A 27,943-nucleotide genomic window follows, 5' to 3' on the forward strand; every position below is an offset into this window, starting at 1 on the left:
GTGTCTCTGTTTGATAGCAGGGTCCATGTGTCTCCAAGGCTTGTGGGGAATACTCACACAGCTAGGCACATTTAAATTGCTCAAGAATAAGACTGATCAGACATCAGTAAAAGTAGCTTCTGACTTGCACAATGTATTTTTGGTAGGGTTCTGAGTGCACTTTGCAGCTGGCCCATAGTCCAGGGTGCCTGAAGTTCGTCCAGCTCTTTAGAGCTGCTGTCTAAGCAATGACAATCTTTAATTCCTTCAAGGCATCCATTTTTCTCTTTTGGCTTGTCATGTTTCAGCATCAATGCTGTCCTCCTAGAGCTGCAAAGTTATTCTAATCTAAATTTTAAGTAACTGACGTTGTTCTGCAAAGCAGCATGTGGAAGGAAGGCAGGGCTGCTGTGCCCTGCCTTGGCAGCAGGATACAGCCTTGGGAACACTTTGAAGTGGGTTTGCTCTAAAGCCTCCCTTCTTCATGTTGCAAGCCTGATTTATCTAGAAAATTATTTTTAGGGCTTGTTTACAGTAGAAGTTGAATCATGTAACAATAGCAGTGCCTCTTCTACCAGAGTTCTGCTACCTCCTCAGCAGATGTGTGGAATTTATTGGCATAATTAAAAGGAGTAATTGTGCTGCTCTGTCCCTGAGCTTCTCCCCAGCCCTTGCCAGGTGAGCCCTTTCTCCCTGTCCCCTGGAAGCCATGTCCCACTGGAGCAGCCACAGTTCCATCCTCACTGGCACTGGCCCTACCTGGTGTGCAAAGGCCAGGCTGCACAGGAGTTTTCCAGAGCCTCTGTGCAGCCAGACTCTCTTGTCTTCCAAGGACTATTCCCCTGAAAGTAGACATTCAGCAATATTTTTGACTGACATCAAAAGCTTCTGCTAAAATGATATGCTGTTGCCACAGTTTTTTGAAGGCTTGGTTATTGCTTTTGCTGTCTGAAATGTAACTGTAGTTGTAGTGTAGCATGATGTAGATGGTTTATAAACCTCTTCCCTGAATGGAGATGGATTAATATATACACTTAGCTTGTACAGAAGGGAATAGTGCTCCTGCAGACCCTTTGTCCTGAGGGGCAGGAGAGCCACCAGCATCGTATGAGATGTCAGATTCACTGTGCAGGGGGATGGGTTGGGGTGGGTTGCATTTGAAATGTCTTGTGCCTCTGCCAGAATGGAGAAGGATGTTTGCCAATTCCCTCGTGGTTCTGCTCTTGGGCAGGAAGCTCAGGAGAAACAACAAAAGCTTGTGTAAGAGCAGAGCTGAAGTTGGTTTTTTTTTTTTTGCCTGGTGAGATGGGCAGTGGTTGCTTCTACTGCTTTCAGGGGAGATGAGTGTGCAGGGATTTTATCAGAACTGCCCTCACATGTGCTGCTGGGCGACTCAGGACAGCAAATGTGCCCAACAGCTGCAGCACTGGCTGGAGCTGTGCTGTATCGTGCCCTGACAGGCTCCTGTGGTTTGGGTGTAGAGTGGAGCATTGCCCTTCTTCCCTTCCTTCCCTTTGGTGCTTAATGGATACAGGAAATGTACAGGAGATCCTGCTCTGCCCTGGGGAGCTCAGCACATCCCCACTGCATTGCTGGGAGGGTTTGCACCTTGTTTTAATGCCCCTGAGTCTGTGAGCTGGAGGAGGCAGTGAACCAGCCCCTGAGAGATATATAATGAGATAGATTTACTTTATTTCATTTTTCACACTAAACTGTGGCAGGTGTTGGCCAGACAGGAGTGGCAGTGCTGGTTCTGTCCTGGCTGAGCACAGGGAGTTCTTGCTCCTGCAGTGCAGAGCTGTTTATGGGCCCTCCAAGTACCCATAAAGAGATGCAAGCACATGATTTGGGTAATTTCGTTTTGAAATGTTCCCTTCTTGGCAGCACAGCACTCTCTGCTTTTGTGGTTCCTAATGCCCAGGCAGCCAAATTTGACCAAAAGGTGCAATAACCACAAAAAGCTGATTTGCCTGCTGGGTCTGTGTCTTGTAGAGAACCCATACCAAGAGCATCCCAAAGGGCTCCCATCTAATTTGTTTCCCACGTAGTAAAATCCTAACCCTTTTATCCTGCCTTTGAAAACTGAGGAATAGTAAAAGAGTAGAATGAGCCTTGTCTCAGTTGAATAATACGTTTCAAAGATAGCTTTCAAAATTGCTCTGTGCTAACAGACCATTAACTCTGGCTGGATTTGGTTAAAGGAGTTTAATTCAGGAATTGAGAAGCCAATTTCAATGTAACACACAAGAATAACAGAAAGAACAGCATTTGTGGAACCAGCCTAACAAAAAGTTAAATTCATTTGTAAACTATGGAAGTCTTCCCAATCTGCAGATTGTGAACTGCTAACTCCATTCCAGTGTTTTATCCCACTGGGTGAGGCAGCCTTGGCTCTCCAACCTGACTTTGCTCTTGAGGAAGGACAGCTTGGCCCTGGCATCCTTGGAGTGCCTGTTCCTGCCTGGGGGCCAGGGCTGTCCTGCAGTGGTGCCCATGGGCAGTGATGTCACCCAGCTCCACGCTGGCTCTTTGTCCCTGCCAGCCTTTGAGCGGTGTTTGTGCTGAGCTGCCTTTGTGCTGCTCCCCGGGGATGCTTGGGCTGCTCCTGCACAGGGAGAAAGCCAGACATGTTAAACAGAAACCTTTGCTATGCTGTTGAATGCTTTAGAAAAGTAAAAATTAGCTTGTCAATTTGTCCCTGGTTAGACTGTGACACAGTGTAACTCTGTGTAGTTTTAATGGAAAAGTTTTTCAGACATTGAGAGGTTAGGAAACAAAAGGTAAATAAAGGAGAGTGTCTGGGTTAAAATCCTCCAGTTTGCTTGCTGAAGAATATTTTGGAGAATACATTTGTAATATCTTTGTAATTCCTTAAAAAGAACAAATGATCTCTTCTTCCTCGGGAACCCACTACCCCTGTGTCAAGCATTTTTCTCAAAGTAAATTTTATTTTTAAGTTTTCTTCTGACCAAGAGAAATATTGGTAAGACCAAGGAGGCAAAAGCTCTCAATGGTGTTTCATAAGCATTGATTTTTTTTTTTCTAATTGCTTTAATTTATCTGAAAAGAGTGCTCTGTGCCTTTTTTTAATGCACTGGGTTGCATCTTGCATATGGAGTGATGATTTTCTCATTTTCAGTGAAACCCATGAACAGATGCAGACGGCAAATTTATTTGCTTGGAAAGAATCACATTTGGGCACTTGCAGCTCCATAAGCTTTCTGTAGCCTCTTGCTCTGACATTTCCCCCTTCTGTTGCCCTCACTGTCTAGCCCGATGTCCTGGAGTCATTCTTCAGTCTAAAATCTAAAAATACCCCTCTCCCAAAGCCTGAAGCCTTGCACACTTGCTACATTTTTCTTGCAATTATCCTGATTTGCTCAGACTTGCAGCCTGTGTGTTCTTGGGAGAGTCTTAGCAGCTGCAGGTTTTTTACATGTGAAAGGCTTTTTAAAACGTGAAGTGGATAAAACATAGCTTGGATTTAAAATAAAAACTGTATTTTGGAAGCACAGTGAAGGTCTTGGCTGTTCCCTGTTCATTGTCACTTACCTGGGCATGGCCAGGTAAAGTGATTTTATATGACTTAAGCAGCATGTATTGCAAACAAAGCATGGAATGGAAGAATCCAGCAGATCCAGAAGTTAATCTGCTCTGACAAGATTATCCTTAGTGTCTATCAGCCACCTGATTTCCAGAGGTTCCACTGAGTTTTCCAAACCTCTCTGGAGGTGGCTTTGTTCATTCCTGCAATGCTCTCCGCTCCTGCCTGCCAGCTCAGGGGTCAGTCAGTGCTGCCAGGCAGGGCTGAGGTTCCTGGGGAACAAGACAAGCACTTGGCACCCAACTCAGATATTGACTTGGAGTGTTTTTCTGAATTTTATTAAATCTCAAAACCTAGCATTTTCCAGACTAGGGTCATTACCAGGGTACTTCAGCACCTATTTTTCCAGTACTCTCATTTACAGAGGGAAAAATATCTGCCAACTCAGGTTTGCCTTTTATTGCTTTTATTTTTAAGGTAATTTTGTATTACAAGGGAAATGTCCTTGCACTGTGATCTGGAGAAAAGAGGCAGAGTTATTTCCCATTTAAAACGGGGATCAAAATGAGCAAAATGTCTCTTCCAAAGCACAAGCACGTTTTCCGTAATTTGTCTATAGATAGCCTTGGCAGCAATTTAAAACTAATGTCTCCAATAAATGACCAGTGTAACTCTAATGTGCCCTCTAAAGTCTGACACTCTTCAACAGCCAATGCACTTTCCTTGTAAGTTCATTTTATTAGTCAACTAATTCATAAATAAATTAAATTCTTCTCGTAGAACATGCTTTCCTTACATTCATAATCAGAAAAGCAGGGAAGCCTCAGCAGAAAAATGTTCCTACATTTTTCAGCAAAACTGGATATACAAATTTAATACATCATACATAAGTAAAGGCAAGTGACCTTTTAATAGGATAACTTCTGTTCTTGTAAGGTTATTTTTTGAGGCCAATCTTCTAATGCTACACCAAATAATGTATGAAAGGGTCTGTAGGATGCTGGTAGAGTTTAAAAATTATGTTGGAAGAGGAATAAGAGACTTCAGGGTAATCTTTCTGTCCAGATTTCATTTTAAGTGCTCATGGGCAAGCCATGACAGTGAAACTGAGGGGAGGGATGAAGGGATTGAATCCCCACAAATCTGGGCAGCCATTGGGCTGTCTGGAGATGTTTTTCTCTTTGGAAATCCTCGTGGTTTGCTGCTACTCGTGGAGGGGAGGCATTTCTGCCACACCTCAGCCACAGGGACAGTCACCTTGCTGCGACTTCCTCTGCACATCTGGGCCAAGGCACGTGTGGAGGGGGTAGAATTTGGAGTTGAATGAGTTTGGGGTTTGGGAGATATTAATGTGCTTTTTATTCCACTAGAAACTGCCCTGTGTTTGCTCTGTTCCTTGTTCCTTTGGAAACAGAAGCTTTTTGGAAAGGGAAATGTGTAAAAGAGGTCAGGAAGTGTGAGAACAGTTGGGTTTAGGTGGTGTTGACATGATGTCTTCAGAGGTAGCTGAAAAGCAATAGAGTCCTTTTATTTTCCAGATATTTAAGTCTTAATTCCAACTGCATTTTTAAGTGGCTTTTTGGGTAAAGTTTTTTATAGATGTGGCATAAACGTTTTAATTCTTGATATTTAACTAAAAGCCTTGATGCATGTCTCGATTTTCATCATCTTAGTCATTAGCAATATTGGATTATTAGTCATGTCATGTCATCAAGGAGGTGCCTGAAATCTGTGTGGAGCTCATTACTGACACTGTTTTGTCGTCTTCGTGAAGAGCACAGTGTACTGACAATTACAGTTACACTGCCATGAACAGTTGTCTGAATCACCAAAAACTGGTTTAAGCAGCTAATAATAGGCACCAAGTTGGAAGCCTTTAGTCAGATCAGAAGGCAGCATGTTCTGAGTGCTGAGCAAACTGAGATGGGAGAGAAGAACAATTTCACAGAATCCCAGACTGGTTTGGGCTGGGAGGGACCTTAAAGCTCATCCAATTCCAATCCCCTGCCATGGCAGGGACACCTCCCACTGTCCCAGGTGCTCCAGCCCCAGTGTCCAGCCTGGCCTTGGGCACTGCCAGGGATCCAGGGGCAGCCCCAGCTGCTCTGGGCACCCTGTGCCAGGGCCTGCCCACCCTGCCAGGGAACAATTCCTCATTCCCAATCTCCCATCCATCCCTGTCCCCTGGCAGTGGGAGCCATTCCCTGTGTCCTGTCCCTCCCTCCTTGTCCCCAGTCCCTCTCCAGCTCTCCTGGATCCCCTTTAGGCCCTGGAAGGGGCTCTGAGATCTCTCCAGAGCCTTCTCTTCTCCCAGCTGAACACCCCCAGCTCTCCCAGCCTGTCTTCATTTCCACTTTGACAAACACAGAGATGTTTTTGGATAAGGATAATTATTTGGGTCCTGTCCACTACCAGAAACACTTTTAAGGAAAGGTATTTGTGTTGCTAAGGAGCATCTCAGCTGAGGGTTTGCTCTGAAGGTTTCAGCTGAAGCTGAGCTCTCCATCACACACCAGTGGTGTCATTGCTGTCGTGGTAGCTCAGATAGACTTGTGTAACTAATGTGGTTTGTGATTATAACAACATTTTAACAGTTTAGCTTGTTTGTCTGAGGGAGGAATGGTTCCTGTGCCAGCAGTTACATCTGCTGCCACAGCTGCATCAACAAGGGGCACGGTGCCCACGCCGCACACTGCTGTTCCTGTGGCAGCCCTGCTTTTCCTCAGGTCTGTAGAGAGGATAATCCACCAGGCTGGAAATAAAGATATTGCTGCAATTTCCTGCTGTGGCTGTGGTTTATGCTACAGATGTATTGGTTCCCTTCAAACAGTTCTTTTTTCTGTCTGATTGAAAACCTTTCCCATTGGCACGAGAGAAGGTGTCCCCTGCTGCCCTTGCTGCAGTGGTGGAGCCCGGTCTGGTTTGTCGTGATGCACAAACTCTGGCATTGCCCAGCTGTGTGAAAAACTTCCCTTCTCTGGGGAACCTTGACAACACATGGGTGGCTCTCTGTTGGGGAAGAACGTTTCCTCAGGGCACGGAAGGAGCTTGCCAGGGTGGAGCAGTACCAGGAGAGCTGTACCTGGAATGGCACCAGGGAGCTGGAGAGGTATTTGGAGACGGCTCTGGACAGGGTGAGAGGCAAGTGCAAAGCTGCATCCTTTAATTAGAATTTTAAACACAAAGATGGAGCTAGAAATATGGAAGTACTAAGGCGTAATCCCAAGCAAAAGGAAATAGTGATTGCCTCAATATAACAGGAGCAGAAGGTGCACAATACCTTTAATATACTTTTATATTACTTACAAGAGTGTGGAGAGACAGAGCAAGGGGGAATGGCTTCCCACTGCCAGAGGGCAGGGATGGATGGGATATTGGGAATAAGGAATTGTTCCCTGGCAGGGTGGGCAGGCCCTGGCACAGGTGCCCAGAGCAGCTGGGGCTGTCCCTGGATCCCTGGCAGTGCCCAAGGCCAGGCTGGACACTGGGGCTGGAGCAGCCTGGGACAGTGGGAGGTGTCCCTGCCAGGGCAGGGGGTGAGACTGGATGAGCTTTAAGGTCCCTCCCAACCCAAACCAGTCTGGGATTCTGTGATACTGTCTCTGATTTCTCTTGCCATCACTTACCAGCCTGTTGAAATAACAAACCGTGTGACCTCCATTCCTCATGGTCCAAAACTCCACCCCTTTGTTTGCCAGTTTTTTTCCAGCCAACTGAAGCTTTCCCTCCTTGTGTTTATAACCAATCTTGGAATGAAAACTGTTCCCATCTTCGTGTGAGGCTGCAGATCTCTGGAAATAGCAGTTCTCTCAGTTTGGTCCTTCATTCTCCCCAGTGCTTTATGTCTGCACTTTGTCTACGTGTGCCTTGTTTTATTTAAAGACTTTTACTATTTTCAGTTAATACTTGGGGATTCTGTTGCCCACAACAAGCTCTTGCAAGGTACCTGCTGTGCAGCTGCAGCCACATGCTACTTAAGTCATATAAAATCACAAAGCAGCTGACAGCAAGATTCTGGTAACTCTCTGCACAGTCCCAGTGGATTTGATCCCTACTCCTCCTGTATTAAAGAAGTGGAGCTGTTTTGTGTAGTTCCCAGTTAACTCTGCCTCTGCAAAATGAGGGGTTTGTAGGGTTAGAGTTAACACACCTATAGCTGTAACACTTCTCCCTCAGGCAGCACCTGTTAGGGCTGGATGTTAAAATGCTCCAATTTGTCCTAAATATTGAGTGTAGTGTACAGGTGAATAAATAAATGTATGGACTTGGTGAATAATGAAAGTCTTTCTGGAGAGGGATGGGGATTACATAATCAACACATCTCTTCTGAGAGTCCTCACTTGCCATTAGTTTTGCCAGAAGAGTTGTTTCTGCAGATAAATTAATTTCCTGAGCTTTGACCAGTGTGAAGGGAATCTAGACAGGTCTTTTTTAACATGGAGGAGGAAGAAATTAGCTGTGCTCTGTTTGAATTTTGTGAAAATATCAAATGCACTTTTCTTTAGCACATTCCTAGGAGAAAAATGTTCAGTGGCTGCCTGTCCATTCTTTCTTTTTTTGCTTTTAAAATGGGTGATTTTTTTAAAGCTGCTTAAAAGTTGGAATTTGCATTCCCAGAGAAATTGTAAAATGTAAAGCAAAAAAAAAAAAAAAAAAGAAAGAACAAGCAGCTGAAGTTTTGAAGTTTAATCAGAAATGAAAATGCCAGGAACACCTTTGAAAAGCTTAGTTTCTGTGGCATTGAAATTCCCAAAGTATCTGTGTACACATGGATGTGGGTTTGTTATTTTTGTGTAAGAGTTTTTGAGCACCAGTTATGAGAGGATTCTGCTTAATGTTAAATTGAAAAGTTTCTCAGGGTAAGGCAGTCAGAAAACTTCTTTCTGCAATGCTATTTTTACAACTGCAGGTTCAAACGAGAGTGTCCAGACTCGGAGAATTCAATTAGTGAGTGTTTGCCTCCTGCACAGGGATGTGTAATCCTGGGCTGTGGCAATGCTGGGTGGCAGGGCCAGCTCTGACAACATTCAATTATGCAACAATAAACACATTGCAGAGCCTTCTTGGGGCTGCACCAGCTCGGGATGGCTGCAGCAGCACCACTTTGGAGACTTTGCCTTCTTGACTGCCTGAAGAAGCTGTCCTAAAAACTTGACCTGTAAACAAGGAGGGAAATCTGGGCGGTGTTTCTGTGAAGTCAATCCAGGTACATAACTCCAAGGCTTTAACACATTTATTGTCAGCCTTTGAAATCCTTGAAAATGAAGTTTCAAAGTCCTAGAGAGTATAATTACTTTTTTTTTTCCTATTGCATCTTCTGTCTCTTGTTGGAAAAGCGATTGGCCAGTCCTTCAATAAAGAGTTCCCTGTAAAGTAACCCCTCGCCTAAGCCAGGGAGTCTGGGCAAAGAGAAGGCAGAGCAAGTACAGAGCTGGAGCATTGTTACACAGAATGACAGAATGTTCTGAGTTGGAAGGAACCCACAAGGATCATAAAGTCCATCTCTTCACTGAGTGGGGGTCAGACCCACAACCTTGGTGTTATTATTAGCCTTGCTGGGTTATGTTCAATAGTGTAATTTAAGAAGCTTAACACTGACCCAAACTTGTGTAGTTGAGGCTGCTGCAGTTTTTTAATTGCTGGAAGACTTACCTTAGTCACGACCTGAACAAATTTTGAGTTTAACAAAAAAACCAAAATGTATTTCATGTGGAAAAGGTACAACCTCTGTCTTGTCAGGGGAGGCGGTTCTCTGCCACAAATTGTTACTAATGGTAGAAAGAACAGCTTTAGAAATGTCAAGTTTTTCCTGATTTAAATATTAGTAAATTCTGAAAAGTCAAAGTTAACTAGAATCTGAGATGGAATCACTCTGTGACAGATGGTACAATATTTTTTTTAATATTGGACTTACACCTTCTTACTAATAACATATTCCCAGCTGACCCTTTGGCTTGAGGTAACATCTGCCTCTCAAAAGGAACCACTTAAGTTATGCCTCCTCCAAAGGCAAAAAAACATGGAATAATTGAAGTTGGAAAAGCCCTCTGAGACCCTCGAGTCCAACTGTTCCCCCCACACTGCCAAGGCCACCACTAAACCCTGTCACCAAGTGCCACATCCACATGGCTTTGAAATCCCTTCAGGGAGGGTGACTCTACCACTGCTCTGGGCAGCTCTGCCAGGGTTTGACAATGCTTTCAATGAAGAAACTTCCTCAAAAATCCACCCTGAGCCTGCCTGGCCCAGCCTGAGGCCGTTCCCTCTCCTCCTGTCCCTGTTCCCTGGAGCACAGCCCGACCCCCCCGGCTGTCCCCTCCTGTCAGGAGCTGTGCAGAGCCACAAGGTCCCCCCTGAGCCTCCTTTTCTCCAGGCTGAGCCCCTGCCCAGCTCCCTCAGCCCCTCCTGGGGCTCCATTCCCTTCCCTGGACACGCTCCAGCCCCTCCAGGGCTCTCTGGCCATGAGGGGCCAGACCTGGGCACAGCCCTGGAGGTTCCCCAGCAGTGCCAGCACAGGGGACAGGCCCTGCCCTGGTCCTGCTGCCACCCCTGGGCTCATGTCCAGCCCCTGGCACAGACCCCCAGGCCTTTCCTGCTGGACACTTCCCAGCCACTCCACCCCAGCATGGAGCATCCCTGGGGTTGTTGTGCCCCCAGAGCAGGACCCAGCACCTGGCCTGGTTGAACAGACAGCTGGATCTGGATCTCAGCCCATGGATCAGCCTGTCCAGATCCCTCTGCAGAGCCCTCCTGCCCTGCAGCAGATGCACCCTCCTGCCCAGCACCGTGCTCCCTGTGCAGTTACTGAGGCTGCCCTCCATCCCACAGAGACATCTAACAGAGCTGGCCCAGGGCTGAGCCCAGGGAACCCCACTGGTGACTGGCCTGGATTTAGGGCCGTTCACTCCCTGATTGTGCCAACACCAGAGCCACTCACCTCAAATCATCTTGCAGTGTGCTGATGTCATCATTGGAAACAATGAGATTTGAGTTTCAAACACTGCTCAGGGCACGAATGCCCCTTTCCAGATGAACCTGCTCAGCTGTTCCACTTGGCACCGTGAGTTCCGTGCACTGCATTTGTCACTGGGGGGAAATTTAAGCTCATTCCTCTAAGTACCAACAGCTGCTTGGGGTCTGCCCTGCCTTGTGGGGTCTGAGAAGCCATCTCTGGGCCGTGGCTGTAGGCTCTGAACAGAGAGAACCTTGAAATCTGCTTTTAAATCGGTCTGTCAGCAGTGAGAGGTGTCTGAACCGCGCTCGGCTGCGGGCTCGGGCTGTCTTCATTCCCACTGTATTTTTAACTTTTTTCAAGAGATTGCTCGTTGTGCTGATTACATTATTTGCAGTGGTTTTGTCTCCTTTGATGCCTGTGCCAGTAGTGCTTATGTAAAGGGACTTGATGATATTGAATGGTAAGAATGAACAAATGCAGCAGGAATTCAATTGCTATTTTGCTCTCAAGCACAAGTGTTCTTCTTTCTAAATCAAGTCTGACCACTTACTATGTCAGTCAGCTGCTTTTGTTGGAGACATGGAGAAACTATTTAATTCACATTTGATTTAAAGGAAATTTTTGTTCCCTTGAGGTGCATTATTTAATTTAGAAGTTTTGGAAATGTATGATTTCCAAGCGCTCTGTGGGCTTTGAAAGAGTTGATCTTCATCTCAGCTACAAAATCCAGTGTATTGTGGGTATGTGCCAAATAACTGGCCAGCACTACCCTATCCTCTGAAGAGAGAGGGAGTTTGAGGTTATTTGTCAGATCACCCAGGAATTATTGAAGATTACTCCTTTCAGGTACTTTTAAAATTAAATTTCTTAATCCTGCAGCCATCCACCTTAGCTGGAACATGCAATTTCAGAATTCATGTTATAGAGCACCTGATAATTACTGACAATTTAAAATACCTCACTGTTACGTCATTTACAACTTGATTAATTAGTAGACACAGCTCTTCTTAAGTTCCACATTTTAAGAGGCTTGTGAGTGTTTTCCAGTAGTTAGACAGAGCCTTCCCATGGGTGCAGTAAACGCTGCACTGCTGTGAATTTACAGCCCTGTCTGCAGCACTCTGAAGTCATCTCAGCTGCTGCCACGTCTGTGCCTCGCTCTGATGTTCAGCAGAGTTTGCAGGGAAGTTTGTGTGCTGATCTGGCAGAGGAAGCCCCTGCCAGAGCGAGTAGCTGGCTGTTGGATGAGCGTGCTGAAATGAAGGGTTGAGCTCTGGAGCCGCAGCCTGGGATGGGATGTGGCAGCCAACAGTTGGATTGTCTTAAACTGCCAAAGACCCTCAGTCAGGGAGGCACACACGCTTCTTTCATGAGCGCTGGCAGTGCCAGTCGGGCGCTTTCTAAAGAAGAATTGCCATCAGTTGGGTATTCAGAAGAAAAATGACTGTTCAAAAATGACTGTGCAAAAAAGCAAATTTTCATTATACCACAGTGGGGACACTCCATTATTAACTTCTTTGCCTCTCTGTGTTCAGACAGAGCAGGGTTTCTGTGCGCTTGATTCATCACACTTGGCTTGAGAGACAGCACAACATCTCCAGATATCGGAGAGGCTGATTTTGTGGTGCTTCAATGTCGCTTTTATTCTGCCCCTACTCAATAGAGCTTTGTGTTCTCCTGGCTCCTAGAGGTTGTAATGCTGCTGTGGAGGCAGGAATGATGGGGAAATATGGACCATAAAAAATATTGGCAAACCAGTGTTTCTCAAAAATATGACCTGTGCTTAAACCAACAGCAAAATCTTTATTTGACTTTTAAATCATGGCATCTGATTGTCTTTTGATTCTTGTGAGCCTCTAAACAAAAGCATGATGTACTTTTATATTATCCCAGCAGCTCGCTGGGAACTAGGGATTCAAGGCATGGCAGATATACAGGAAAACCCCCCAGTGTTCAGACACAGCCCCTGCGTGAGAGGGTGGGCCAGGGCCAGCTGTTTGCTGGGGTGCTGTGCAGAGGGGCAGGGCTGGAGCTGTTCAGGGCTGGGGGCAGAGGAGGAGCACAGAGCCCTGGCTCAGCTGGGCCCTGCCTGCAGCGCTGTGCAGCTGGGACATCCTGCAATTCACCCCTGCTCGTGAAGGATTGAATCCAAACACGAGTGGAAGACGAACTTCAGCAGCAGGACACAAATATTCCTGAGAGCTGGCAGGGTTTCCTCTGTGGTGTTGATGCTGCTCAGTCTTTCTCTCAACTTCAGTTTGTTTTCCTCCATATATGTGTTGGCACATCTGTTTGCTTTCTTGTTCTGTGCTGGAAACACCTCTCCTGACACCCCTCCTTTCCATCCTCTGTAACTTGGCTTGGAGCTGGAGGGAGGAAGAGTCCCTGTACTTTGCAGTGGGAACTTGATTTTGTTTCCCCAAATTGATAATGGGATTGATGAAAAATGCTGTTCAAGTGTAATGGCACATGCTTGATGATTTGCAGGACAGTAATGTATTCTGTGTGGGAACATCTGCTGTGAGGGAAGGGCTTGGGGAGGGGGAAAAGCATGTGGTAGAGCTCAGATACTACTTCAAAATGACTTACATGAATGCAAAGAATAGTTTAATTAAAGTCAGAATGCAAATTCCTCAGCTTATAGAGAAAAGTATCTGGAGAAATCTGGTTCAGTGATGTTACTGAGCATCTGCTGGCTCCTGGTGATGCTTTTATGGCATATTTACAGGGGGCTTTGCAGCTTGCTCAACCTCTGGAAGGACAGTACTCGGTGTTCGTCTCAGTTCACTTGCTGCTATTTTTACAGCTTTCTGTGTTCAAATGGCTCAGAATAACATGCTTGTCATTCACCTGTCAGCTGAGAAATGCAACTTATTTCAGACTTCCTTCCCCTGAGAGTAGCTTTGGGATGAGGAATATCTTCAATTACCAAAAAATTCTGCGCTGTCCCCATGCTCCGTGCTCTGAAAAAGCAGATGTTTACAGAGCTCCCTGCTTCAGGCTGACCTAGTTAAGGGTGATGCTGTGCAGCAGGTCAAGGTTGTGGAGTAAAGTTTTTAGCATCACAAGAGGTGCTATTCAAATTTTGGAGGCCTGTGGATGCAACATGAAGGTCTCCTGTACTGGTTTTATTTGATGAATTGCAGCAGGGGAGGGCTGGAGGAACAGTGCCAGGCCTTACCTGACCCCTCCTGTCACACAGGGGCCCTCAAGGAACACCAGCTCAGCTCTCTGGGGTTCTGCTGTCTCTCCCTGCTGGGACTGGGCTCTTAAACTGACTGCAGCTGCTGCCAGTGCTGCTCTTTAGCATTACCCTGACCATGGCTGGCAGGGATTTCGGCCCTGTTGGACTGGCTGGGGGAGGGAGCTGGACCTGCCCCAGCGCCCAGAACCCCTGATCCCCTGCTGCCCCTGTGCTCAGGTGAGAGCCCACCTGCAGAGCTGCCCCAGGCCTGCCCCAGCACAGGCAGGAGCTGGAGCTGCTGGAGCCAGGCCAGAGGAGGCTCCAGGATGAGCAGAGGGATGGAGCAGCTCTGCTGGGAGGAAAGGCTGGCACAGCTGGGAATGTTCACCTGCAGAGGAGAAGCTTTGGGCTGAGCTCAGGGTGGCCTTGCAGGGCCTGAAGGAGCCCCAGGAAACCTGGAGAGAGAAAATTGCCAAGGGCTGGAGGGACAGGACACAGGGAATGGCTCCCACTGCCAGGGGACAGGGCTGGATGGGAGATTGGGAATGAGGAATTGTTCCCTGGCAGGGTGGGCAGGCCCTGGCACAGGGTGCCCAGAGCAGCTGGGGCTGCCCCTGGATCCCTGGCAGTGCCCAAGGCCAGGCTGGACACTGGGGCTGGAGCAGCCTGGGACAGTGGGAGGTGTCCCTGCCATGGCAGGGGTGGCACTGGGTGGGCTTTCAGGTCCCTTCCAACCCAAACCAGGCTGGGATTCCATGATCCACAGTGTTACAATTTTATGTCTACAGAAGGAACAGGTGCCATTAGTGGTTTCAAAACTCTTTAGAACAGAACAAATGTGGAATCTTTTTGCTCATGATGGGTTACTGGTTAGTGGTCACTGTTGGGATTAGGCAAAAGTTTTCTCCAGAAGGAACTAACCCTCAATTCTAACAGCTGTGTTTTGTTTTCTCCCCCCTCTGACACAGGTTGCCAACTTGGCCTGCTCCATCTCCAACAACGAGGAGGGTGTGAAGCTGGTTCGGATGTCAGCCAGCCAGCTGGAGGCCCTGTGTCCCCAGGTGAGGAGAGGCTGCACAGCAGGACACAAACCCCAAGCTGCTGCTGCTGCTTAGGACTGCTCTGGTGTCACTGTGGCTGGCTGTGGCTTGCTGCAGAACTTGATTTTTTTCCCTTAGTACATGAAGAGGATGAAATGCAGTGTAGGCATCAAGACTTAGGAACTTTAAAATGCATGGCAAAGGAATCACTGATGTGAAAGGGTCGTTTTTATGTCATAGCTCTAATTCCATTTGGCCAGGACATTCCAGTAACCTGCAGTTAGTAAATGTGGGAAGCTTCAGTGGTTTCCTGTGCACATCTGTGCTGCAGGAAGGTGCCTTGTGAAGGTGCTAGCACTGCTCCTGGGCATGCTGTAAGATGAATTATAAAATACTATTTTTGCCTGACTAGAATATAAATATGCCAGATAATCTTCCCGATGGAGTAGGATGAGAGGAAGTTGGCTATGTGTGAACAGTGTGAGCCTGGCTGAGACTACCTTTTAATTAATAACTTTTTAATGGAAACAAGGAAATTAAGTTTATATAAGCACTAGACTATCCTCTTCCTTTTTGACAGCCTGGTGTTTTAAATGTCAACAACTAGATACTTGGATGAACCCCTGAAGACTGCAGGGTGCTGTTGATTTGTGTAATTTACATTTTTTAAAGCAACAGGAAACTCAGATCTAAAACATCCAAATAAGCTGTTGTTGCTAAGGAGGAACTAACAGAAAATACGTACTCAGAAAAATTGGCAAAATGGCATTTTATGAAAATAAAGTGTATTGTCTCAGGATTACTTGGAATTTCTCCAGGTTTTCCCATCTGTCTTTTTAATCAAAAAAACAGTCAAAAGGAAGAGGGTTGTTCACCTGTACCCACCCCAGCAGGAGGGGATTTGGAGGGAATAGGTGAAGGCAGGACTGGTTTACCTTTTGTATGACCTGCAGGTAACTGTGCTGTTAAACAGGTGAAGAGAGGCCCCTGAACATAAAGCCTAAAATGTGAAATCCGAATCCTTTGGGCATCCCAGGGTGGCTCTCTGTGCTCCCACTCCTGCATTTGGCTGAGCAGCTCTCTGCCCCTGCCCCGGGGTGAGGGCTGTGCATGGCTGCTGCAACCAAAGGTCAAGTTTTGCAGTAGGAACAAAACATGTGGAAGAAAAAGCTTTTAGAAATCCATCTTCCCTGATATGAGGGCTTGCTCTTTCCTAAGAAGCCAACTAGGCTGATGTAAGTTTTTTTTAGTTATCTCCCAGAATATGGGTGTCTAACGCAGGGTGTTCCAAACAAATGCTGCTGCTTTTGAAAATAATCATCTGAAGAAAGTTAGGTTCTCTTTGAATCTAAATGTTTCTGGTGGTTGTCCAAGTCTGTGGGGGTGTTTTACTCCCCCCACTGCTGAAATTGTGTGTATTTCAGACTCTTCTATCTTTGCTTTTCCAACAACTAACTGCCTATTTAAATAAATCTACTCCTGGATAAAATAAGCACCGTGGTATTCAGCATGAAATCATGACCCAGCTGTAGTCACCAGCGTAGCCACATCTCCTGAAGTGCAGCTGTTAGCCTTTGACTTTGGGGACTATGGACAATATATTTAACACACATTGGAAGCTCTGAGTATCTATAAATGCACGAGGGCTTTAACTGATGGATTTTGGCTTTACAAAGGTCACATCTCTGAACTTCCAAGCCTACAGTTGAGATGCTCCACTGCACAGCCTTGCCTTAATTTCAGGGTCGTCACCAAGAGATTAGTAAATGACACTGTAGATGTTCATAGCAGTTGAAAGAGTGCTTTTATATTACATTACATGCTCTTGGGTTGATTCTTTAATGCTCTAAGAGTATTTAAACATGTTGTGAATCCTGAGAGATAATTAGGGGCACTTGTCTAAGCTGTTTTACAAATGGCATCTGTGTTTTCTGGTAACAATAGCTCGTCTGGTGCCAGTGCAAGCAGCACAGCTCTCCATCCTCCTCCTCCTCAGCTGCCTTCCTCAGCTTGTCCCCAAACCCCGGGTATTCTCCACAATCTCTTAATTCTCAATATCAAGAGCAACAAAGTGAGATTTTATTTCCTTTTCTAGACAATTTATTTTGCAATTTATTCCTGATGAGATTCACAACTACTTCTTGAATCCTCTTACGTGGCTGTGCTGAACAAATGTGTGCATTAGGCAAAAGATACAGGTTAAACCCACATTATATGCCCTGTATGTTTTTGGAGGGTTTTTTTGGCTCAGATGGTATTTTTCCAGGAAGATGCTGGATTGAGAATGAGTCAAGTCAATCAGTAATTACAATAGTCCCAGAAATATCAAGATATCAGTAGCACACAGAAATACAATGTATGAAATGTAATTCAAAGTATTGCTGTGCTTGAAAGATGAAACTGAAATTTAATGCACTTGAGTCCCAGGTAACCTCTTAAATAGTTTATCTGAGTAGAAGCCATTCTGGGAGCAGGGAATTCCTGGTTAAAGAATGATTTCTGCAGAAATCAATCTGTAGAGTTAATTATAAAAGCTGTAGCTCAAATAGAGCCGTAATTTGCTCCCTTGCCATCAGGAGCCATTGAACTGGCAGCAGGATGAAGGAACATGCAACTCTTCAAGCTGCCTGGGGAAAACCTGGAAGTTTTGTTGGTATTGACAAGCAGTCTGTCATTGCCGGTGTCACCCTCGGGTTCAGACCTCCTCAGGTTTAAAATTTTCTTTGAGGAAAAAGAAAATGCAGAAAATTTTCATCAAAAGGTCTACAGAAACAAGCAGTCAATTTATTTAGCGTGGTTTTGTTTCTGGAAATCAGCTCTTCCTCAGGAGTAACATCATCCTTCCTGCTTGTGGGTCCCCAGCCAATTAGCACAGAAATTAATGTGAAGTTGAAGACTTAATGGTATATTTAGAGCTCCCTTCGAGGGTGCAGGAGGAGCTGTTGGGATGAGCTGTGCCACAGTAGCCAGCTGGGTGATTTTACTCTGGGTTTACAGGGCAGAAATAAGGCAGCTTCAGTGGGTCACTGTGTTTTATTCCTCAAGCCTTGACTTCCCAGCCTGCCTGAATTCTTTCTTTTGAGAATTGCTGGAGTTCTGCGTGTGGGAGGAACCAGCTTTGTCCAGCACCTCGCAGGAGTTCCCTCAGCCCTGCCTCGCTGGGTGCTGGGAGCAAGCCAGGCTGGAGGGGGTTAAGATGAAGGAGCAAAGTTCTCCATCACTACAGTTAAATCTAAAAAAAAATGCTTAAACTGTCTTTCTTAATGGAAATGTAAAATTACTGCTGTGAAATGCTTGGAATAGCTGCCCGTGCCTGCCTTTGCCTCACAGATCTGGGGGGAAGTTTTCTTTGCCTTCCCACTGAACACAGAGCTTGCCAGTGGTGAATTAGGGAAAGGTTTTGTTTATCTCAACTCAGAAACCTGGATCCTCTCCTCACTGCCAGCTCTGGCGGCTGCGCTCTGTCTCCAGGAAGGACTTGCTTTGGGAGCCAGCACAGGCTGTTTTGTAACAGCATTTTGCATTAAAGATGCCTGGGAAAAGAGCTGAAACCATTGGAGTGTTTCTGATCATACAGGCTGTAGGTGTTAGAAACCAGCAGTGAGAATGCCCCAGCCCAGCTCCTGAGAGGAGGAATTGCTCCAGCCTTTTGATGTGACAGTCTGCTGTCACTTAAGCTCCTTTTTTACCAGCTAGACATTGATTTTCTTGGTTTTTGCAGCCTCCATGAAGTTCATCTATAGACTCCTACCCAAGCTGCAGTCAGGCTGAGAGGTGTAAGAAATAACTGTGGGGTATAGTTCCTGTCAGGTTGGGTGTTTGCCTCAGCCAGCCAAAGCTGGAGCCCATTGCCCGGGGGTCTGAGCATCTCCTGGGAGGCGGCTGCAGGACACACCTGCCCAGGGCACACAGGACCTGTTCCCCTGTGAAAGGCAGGGCTGGGTGCTTTTCTCCACCCCAGCCCAAAGAGCTCATCCTCCAAAGAAGCTTTGAGGCCCCCAGGTGGGAGCACAGGTCCTTCCCAGCCCCCCCGTACCTGCTGGAGTGTGCTTGGAATTGCTCGCACACGCGGCGCCCATCAAACTGACTCCAGAGAATTCTTGGATTAAATTACATTTTTAATAAAAATAAATTGGCTCTTCTCATATTAACATCTTGCTTTAATAACTGCTTGTTCACATCCTTCTATTCCAATTTTGAACTGCTTGAAAAGCCATTTGCTGCTTATAGATTTCTGATGAGGCAGATGGCTCATATGTGATCACACCTACTGACACAGAGACAAAATACCAAAGCAGAAGGAATCCCATCGAGAGTTCCAGAAACTTTTGTTTAAAAGTTGGAGTGTCTTAGAGAAATAAAAAAACCCCTGCACACCACCCCTCAAATCAACCAAACCCAAATGTGACCAGCAGGCTTTGTTCTCCTTGAGGCCCCAGTCGCCACCAATTTCCTGGTGGTTGTTGGAGAAGGAGAGCACTTCATTTTTCTTGCAGTAAAGATTTAACATCAAACAATTGTCCCCTTTTTTCATCTCTTTGAAAGACTGTCAGATTTTTTGAATGTTCTAACGAGCAGATCTGTCTCCAGACTGTTTAATTGCAGGTGCTTGAAACATTTTATTGGCAGTGAGTAGAAATGCTTTTATTAAAAACTTAACACTTGGGTTGCAGATTTGCATCACCCAGGCTCAGTGGGAAGAACTGCCAGCACGGGCCAAGGCTGACCAGAAAAGCAACAATTTTAGAAATTCAAACAGTTACTGGTGCATGAAAATAAGCCAAGAGCAGGAATAGGATTCAGTTCTGTAGAAAGAAGTGTGTTAGTGAGTAAGGGCCCTTTGTTTCATCACAGGCACAGGATCTGGGGAGCACAGTGGTGGAACAGCTTGCAGGAAACAAAGTCCCTGAGACCTCCAAAGTTTCAGCATTTGAAGCCAGATGAATGCAGAATGGAGCAAGATAAATGGCACCAAAATTCTTGCAGCTTCTGCTTGGACTGGCACTACAAAATCAGTCCTCAGCTCCAAATGAAAATGTTTTCTTCATGGATGGGGAAGTTGATAGGATAATTATCTATACACAGAATGGAAATAGTCTTTATGGCAAATACTGCTGTGACAGTACATGCTGGGCTGGAGAAGGGCTTTGTGCTGAGGGGAGCATCTCCCTTATGGAGAGGCTGGGAGAGCTGAGAATGTTCAGCCTGGAGAAGAGAAGGTTGTGGGGAGACCTCAGAGCCCCTGCCAGCATTTGAAGGGGCTGCAAGGAACCTGGAGAGAGACTCTGCATCAGGAATTGTACCCCAGTGCCAGAGGGCAGGGATAGGTGGGATATTGGGAAGGAATTGTCCCCTCTGAGGGTGGGCAGGTTGCCCAGAGCAGCTGTGGCTGCCCCTGGATCCCTGGCAGTGTCCGAGGCCAGGCTGGATGGGGTTTAGAGCAGCCTGGGACAGTTAACGGTGTCCCTGTTATTGGAAAGAGATGAACTTTAAGGTCCTTTCCAGCCCAGACCATTCTGTGGTTCTGAGTTACTTAGTGTGGATCTGTGGGTTGTTCCAGCACTGCCACAAGACAGTAAATATCTGCAGAGATCCCTGCAGTCACTCTGTGCGTAACTCGCAGGAAAGGAAAGTGCTCAAAGTGCCTTTTGTTCATGGCAACAAAGAATTGGAAATCAAAGGAAACTTTTCCTTCCTCTTTTGGTGCATCAGCCTCTGTTCATTGCTGGTCACTGCCATTAGAGCTTCTGAGAGTGTAAAACAATCTGCTGTGTGTTTTGCTCGCAGGCATTTCAGCTCATCAGAGCTGCAGAGTGCTTTTTGCTGTACTCCAGTACGTGGAGGGCTGGCACTCACAGATGTGGGCATGCAAACCTGGCTGGGATGTGACTGGGAGCGACATCCTCCTCATAAACCATTTTTAACACTCAGAGCAAAACGCAGTGAGGAGCAGGGAAGGGCATGAGCAGGGTGAGCACTGGAGGCAGCTCTGGCATCTTGTGTATGTAAGGTTAAATTATGAGGAGCTTCTTATGAACTGCCAGGAAGCAAGCCATGCTTTCTTTATTACAGGAAAATAGGGGATTAAAATCCACCTGAGAAGGGCAAAGAGGCTTGGTGGGCTTCTTTTTCATGTACTCTTTGAGTAAAACTAATTTCACGTCCCCACTGGGGCACTGTCTGTGTGTGCCACGTGTTCCTGTGCCCCTGAGATGAGAGCTGATAGGTGGGGGCTTGTTTTATTACCTTTTTCTTTTTACCAATGCAAAGTATCCTGGATCTGTAGGCCATGGAGCTACTTTCCAACTCATTATCCAAATGCCACAAGAAATCTGGTGAGTCAAGATCTTTATATAAACCCCAAGCCCAAGTGAGTTATTTAGGAACTGCAGATGTTTTGGTTGTAAAGCAGTGGTGTGTAGTGAGGGGAGAGGACTGGGGGTTCACCTCAGAGCTTCTGAAACTGAAAAACTCCTTGTTGGGGCACAGTGACATCCTAAAATCAATCCTAGGAATCAAGAAAAAGCTAAACCAGCTGCAGGAAGAACATTCTCTTGAAAGGAACAAAAGCTTCTTACCAAAAGGACTGAGGCAAAAATCTAGAAGTGCTTAAATCACTGAAATGGGTGTGGGTCACTCATGGTGTGCACTGATTAAGATACAACAGGTTGGGATTGCAGTGCAAATAGCTGGGTGATAGTTTTCCTCTCCCAAGTGATGTTTCTTCCTTTGGCCATGCCAGCCAAGTATTCAAAATTGTTCTTTGTAAGAACACCACCACATGGAAGAGCTTTCTTCTGACCTCTCTGACTTTCAGCTGGGGTGCTATAAAGCTGAGGCTGGAAGCTATCCTAAATTTAGCCTAAAAGAATTAATTGTGGCTGTAATTTACCCACAGGTTTGTCTGAGGTTCAGGTGTTTTCTGGCCAGAATAGCTGAGCTTTTTGAGAGAGCTTCTGGGCCAAGCAGTTGAAGTGTTGTAAGCCAGGCAGGAGTCACTGCAGGGAGCCTTGGAGAGCCTGCCCTGCCAAGGGGGAAGGACACAGCCACGCTCTGACATCTCTGCTTTCAACAGGGAGCATAAAACCAGGGAAAAGCAGCAGCTTGGTTCCATGGAAGGGATGAGAAGAGGACTCAAGGTGCAGATTGAGACATCCATTCCAATCTTTGGAATGCTGAGCATCCCCAGGTGTTGGCAAGCCCTGGCTGCTGCCACAGGAAGCTGAGAGGTGCAGGGGAGAGGCTCCAAGGAACTCTCTGGAAGTGTGATATGGAGTGTGGAGCTGTCTGACTCCAACACTGCAACTGCTACATGAAACAAAGCACCGATAAAAATAGTGTGTTTTCTTGCCATGCTTCATTTCCTTCTGGATAGGCTCAAAATGTCCCTGTTTGATTCTTTTCTTTGTACAACTTCAGTGAGTCATTGTGATCACAGCGCTCTGGCAGCATCTTGAAAAGCTCTGAACCACAAAATATTTCCCTGAAATTGCCAAATGTTTTACATGGAAGTGGCTGCATTTCAGATAGTCCGGTCATGATCTTCCTGGATTTTAACTCTGTCTATCTCCATCCTGTGAGATTTAAAGTAGTTGCCCAATGTTTTTTGTGTTTTGGAGAAGGAAAGTGTATTGTAGTCCATCCCTTCCCCCATAAAAGTGTTTCCTCCTCCCTGTGAAAGTGTTTATTTTTAGATAATAAAGGGATCATAGTCCTGCTAAGTACACAGACTATTTAAGATCCAGCATCCCTGTCATTTTCCCACGTCTCTCTCAGCATCTGTTGGAAAATAAATCAATCACTCTGTGCTGGATACCAGAGTATATTCCCTGGAACAGATCACATGCAGGGTGTTGTCAGTGATCCCTGGGACATTTCCTCAGCAGAGGTGTGAGACAGGTGCAGGAGGATTTGCTCACTTGAATGCTAAACTCTCCACAGAGTGATGGCTTTTATCACCCCTGCTAAAGCTGCCTGTTGTGGCCACTTTGCACATGGAGATATGGAATGCGTGCTATAAAAAGGGATTGCTGAGCTGTGTCTGCTGCCCTGGATTTCTCCCTGAGCACACTCACACCTGTGTGGCTCTCCTGAGCTTTGGGTTTGTCTTTAGCTCCATGGTGATCATGGATAACCTTTGATATCCCCACCAGATTTCCTCATCTCCAGCACTGCTGGCTGCTTCCCTACTGCAGGAAAGTCTGTCTGAGAGAGATCAACACTGGTTTTGCTTGATGATTTTTATAAAATGCATTCACCTTGGCCATAGGTTTTTGCTGTAATGTATAAAAAATGCACTTTTTCTGGTTGAACAAGCTGCCTGTTGAGAGGAGGGTGATGCTGTGCCTCCTGTGCTTGGATTTGGTGAGGGCACACAGTTTGAGGCTGTGGAGCAGTTGCAGAGCCCTCTAAGTGTGACAGCTCTGCTGTTACCTGTGACGAGGTGCTGAACATGGGCATCTGGGCTTGACATGCGCTGTTGGCAAAGATTAATTGTGCAGACAGCTGCTGTGGCCAGACAAACATCTCGCAGGAACCCAGGCCATATGTTCCTGCAGCATTAATGCTGCCCTGTCGCAGTGCTTACAGGATATTTTATATCTGATATGGGCCAAGGCAGGTTGGGAACAGCAGAGAAAATGTCCTGACCCTTGGTATCGCCTCACCACCATCTCTGTCTCTGCAGTGACAGTTTCTAGCAGGATAGAAGTGAGAGCAGATTTCCAGAGCATTGTCTGGTTTATCTTTCCTGTTTCCAGGACATTTGTTCAGATTCATCTTCATGAAATCTTGGATATCTAGATTTTGATTGATAGGTGGTTAATTTATTACATCCATCAGACTTGGATGAGAGGTGGCAGTGGCTGGACTGCAAATCAGGGCTCTTGAGCAGCTGAGCACAGGTTTGCCTCTCTAAAACTTCTATTTGATTTAAAAATTCTAAACATCATTTTCTTGGGTGTTGCAAGGCTTTTTGGGGGTTTTCAGGACTTCAGTTCCATGAGTGAGGGTGGCAGAGCAGCATGGACTGTGGCTGGCAGCAGGGACATTCCAAAGGCACATCCTGACTCCTGCCAGTGCCACAGAGGTGTGACCTGGGCTGGCTGGAGCAGCAGAGAAGCCCTTGGTGGTGGCTGGGACAGGGACAGTGCTGTTCCTGTGCTGGGGTCAGAGGCGTGTTCATCCCCACAGATCCCTGAGCAGATGCTGCTCAGGCTCAGGTGCTGCTGCTTGTGTTGGTCACTGTCACAAACCCACGGAGCTGGGCTGGCTTTGTGACCCAGACCTGCAGCCCCAGCTCTACAGGCAGCGTGAGGAGCAGCCCAGCCCTTCTGTGGATTTTCCTGTCCCTGCTAACTCCTGCCATTCCTCAGGTGAAGCAGCCTCCTCCTCCTCCTGCCTGATTCATTCAGTGCTGTCCCAGTACATTTGACATCACCATCATTTCCATGTTTAGTGAGTTATATATTTTTTTAAATGCTTTGTGACACTTGTAAATGAAGCAGGTAGGGAAAGTAGATTTTGGAAAAGCGGGAACATCTGGTGCTTGCATGTTTTGGTCGACAAGTTGGTGAAATTAATACAGTCTTAAAGTGGAGAAGAAAAATGACACCTTGAAGTTGTGAGTTAATTAGCTCTGACTCTCAGGTGCTTGGGAGCAAGGCTGGGATTGTCATGCTCTGACTGCGGCTGGTTCCTCACACCTGGCACCTCTCCAGGTCATTCTGCTGCAGAAAGAGCAGGACCAGGCTGTTGAGATTGGTTTCTCCCCACATTCAAAGAGGCTTTTGTGGTCGTTTAAATGACCAATTAGTGGACACAGCGTACGCTCTGTGACCCAGCAGCACCTGTAGCATTTGTTCTGCTAAGAAAAACTAGGAGCTGGTGGAAATTCTGTTTTTGAGGTTTGAAGAAAATTCAGAGAGAGTATTCAGAAGAAGCATCTCCTGTTCCCTGGCTTATCTGGCTTGTTCACAGCCACAGCAGAAATCTGCAGTCGTTAGAACAATTACTGGCAAGATCCAGAGTAAACCTGCAAGGAAAACTGATAAATCAAAATTAGCTTTAATTTTGTATATGCATATTGTTTCTACTTCAGTCTTTATAAAATTAATCCTTTTTTGACCTTTTTACTGAGGTTTTGGCAAGTAGCAAATGCAGCCTTGAGTGTACTAAATGTCATCCTGTCTAAAATACTTAACAACACTGGGAAAGCAACACCTTGTTACCACAAGCTGCTAAAGACAGGTGAAACCAGCTCTTGTGAAAACTTGCCAAGGGATTTTGCTTCTAATAACTATCCATGACAAACATGGAAGCAGGTATGAGTTGGATGTGAGAGCAACAAAATTAAACACTTCTGTGTTTAAACATCGAGTTCCTCAAAACTTATTAAACTTGCTTTGTCTGTTGCTGAGTTCATTAGATAAACACACAGGAGGTAATAATTTTGTTGGGATATGTTTTAAAAATCCAGAGGTGTTTTACAGGTCATCAATGCTGCGCTGGCTCTGGCTGCTAAACCCCAAAGCAAACTGGCTCAGGAGAACATGGACCTGTTCAAGGAGCAGTGGGAGAGGCAGGTCCGCGTGCTGACGGATGCCGTGGATGACATCACCTCCATCGATGACTTCCTGGCTGTCTCAGGTAATCAGGGCTCCTGGCTGGGAGATAATCACCCTCCTAAGAGCTTACTCCTGGAAAGGGGTGGTTTGGACACGTGTTCTGGAGTCTGTGAGGTTTTTGTGTTGTCACACCTCACCTGGGATCACCTTGTGCCCAGTGAGGTGTGAAAGTGCAGCAGGAGGTCTGGTTTCAAGGAGAAGACACTTTATGTCCCAAGGTTTGGAACTGCTGGCTGAACTAAGGATGAATTGCCATTTAGCTGCTGTAGACAAGGCTCACCAGTAACTCAGGGGGAAATAGAACATGTTTATGTCCAAGGTAGGAACTGGCAGAAAAAATGATCCCTCAGGTCACCTTACACTGCCATATAAACAAAACTGAATATCAAACCATGGTTGTACAAGTTAATTAAAATAAAACTGTTCATACTCTGTCAGCTTTAGTAAAGTTTTAAGAGTTTTTAAAAGAGATTGGATCATTATAATAGATTAATAATTACATTTGGCAAAGTACTTGCCAAGATAATCCATTTTATCAGCATCTTGATAAAGACCCACTATCAGCTGCTGTGACCTAAAAATAATGGGAGCATTTTTATTTCCACATCCTTTAATTCTGCTCCAGTCAGAGGACATGGAGATGTAACCATGTGAATTGTGTCTGCAGTAGTGTTCACAAATCACCACTGCAAGCTGGGTTTCTAATTTCCGTGGTGCAAGGAAGTTTGGGCATCTGAAGTGACCTAAAACCTTCAGTTGTAAAGAGTGATTTCACAGGATGATGTGTGGAGTCAGAAATGAGCACAGGTAGAAAATGTAGATGAGAAATTAAAGTCCTGAATTAAGAGAGTGTATTTTTTTATTATTAAGAAAAACCAAACAAAAGCCCAAGTGGTGTTCCTGTGATGAGTCACCTGCATTGTCATGCACACTGTATTGTGCTCCCTGGGATCTCAGTAAAATTCCTCTTTGCAATGAGTGAGCATAAACTTCTGGGGCAGTTCAGTGTCCAAGCTCACTGTATCCCTGGGTGCTCCCTGGGCAGCAGCAGCTGGAATTGCACAGCTGGGAGGAGCCTGCTGTGGGCAGATCTGTGCAGAGGGAATTGTGTGCTGAGGCTCGAGGCTCCACTTGGAGCTTTCCCACAAGTGTGCAAACGTGTGAGAAAGAAAAGCTGGGAGTCCATACAAACACAGCCTGTGTGGAGCTGCCAAAAGCACTTCCCTTCCCTTGTAGTCCAGGTTTAGCACCACAAGACTCAAGTGAGTTGTGGGCAGGACAACCCCATCTTCTGCAGGGATGCAGGTTAGAGGAGAACTGGGGGTTTTGGCTAAATAACCAAATCTATTGCATGGCTGTACTCTCAGGAGCTTGGCAATAAGCAGAGAAAGTTTCTTTCCTGGAGTGGTGGCACATTGATTTGTGAGAGTTCACCTTGAGTGAGCATTCACCACCCAAAATGGAGCCAAGGAGATGTAGCTTGAGACAACTCCAGATATTCAAGTGCATTCAGTAATTATTTATATGTGTATTATCAAAGAGATGGTAGAAAAATATTACAGCAATAAATGCTCTTTTAAATATTATTTGTTTGAACTTTGATAAATGTTTTCCATATAATGCCACAACTCCAGTTCATCTGCTAGAAGTCTGAACTTCTCTTTGGATAAAGTCATGGCGAGTATGATTTATATCAAGTGCTGTTTGGGGTTATTAGGATGTTTGTATCAGTTACTAACTGGGATGTAAGCAGAATTTAAAGGAGTTCTTGTGAGTGCATGAGTGTGTGCATATATAAATATGTATGTAAGCCATCCCACATCCCTACTGTGTGGTGTGCTGAAGTAAAGGCTTCACCATTCAGCTCATGCTACAGAATTGTGTCAATTATACACAAGTAAAGGCTTGATGAAAGAGATGCTGGGCTTAGGTAACTGCAGAACATCATGGAAGAAGGATCCTTCAGTGCACAGTGCACAGGTGAGCTTGCAGGTGACAGCACTTTCATAGGTACAGCAGCAGAAGGGCCCTGTTGAGTTAGGGCAGGTCTGGGGGAGGCTCGCTGTCAGGATGGGAGGTGGATGGCACAGGAACCCTGCAGCCTAGAGATGTCTGTGTGCCTCCAGCCATGAGTGATATGCAGCTCAGGGAGCTCCAGCATCAGAGGTGCTATCTCCTGAACAATCCTTGACAGATTTTTCTCATTTAAGCTGGTGTTAGTTGTTCTTTCGAGCATTATAAGCTGCTGGCACTTCCATCATCCTGTGCAAAGATTCACAGCTGAAGTGTGCTCCCTGTGAAGAACCTCCTTGTTTGCACTGTCTCCTGTTTGCTTCATTTGATGCCCCTACTTGTACTAAAGATGGTGAAAAGGTTTTTTCCCCCTTCTGTCTCTTCATGTTGTTTGCAAACGTGCAGAGTTCTGCCATGCAGTTTGTCAGTCATCGCTTCCCTGACTGCACAGTCTCTGCCTGTTTCATTATTTCTCATTTCAAAGCTCTCCTGTACCTTCTGTAATTCTTATCCCTCTTATCAGTGCCTTCCCAAAGCACTCTGGGTGTGTTGGTGTGCTCACTATCTCTGTTCTTTAGAGCAGTTGCTGATAGCACCATGTAA

At 45.9% G+C, this 27,943-nt stretch overlaps 1 protein-coding gene across 1 annotated transcript in view; it reads left to right on the forward strand.

Annotated features, from left to right (window-relative positions):
- Positions 1-27,943, forward strand: part of CTNNA1 (catenin alpha 1) — a 116,435-nt gene that overhangs the window by 70,429 nt on the left and 18,063 nt on the right. Inside the window, exons 10-11 of the mRNA XM_084215978.1 lie at positions 14,631-14,723; positions 25,193-25,349. Coding sequence (XP_084072104.1) covers positions 14,631-14,723; positions 25,193-25,349 — 250 coding nt within the window. The remainder of the gene's footprint in view (positions 1-14,630; positions 14,724-25,192; positions 25,350-27,943) is intronic.

Source organism: Fringilla coelebs, assembly GCF_963513975.1.
Source record: "Fringilla coelebs genome assembly, chromosome: 15".
Classification (NCBI taxonomy): Eukaryota; Metazoa; Chordata; class Aves; order Passeriformes; family Fringillidae; genus Fringilla; species Fringilla coelebs.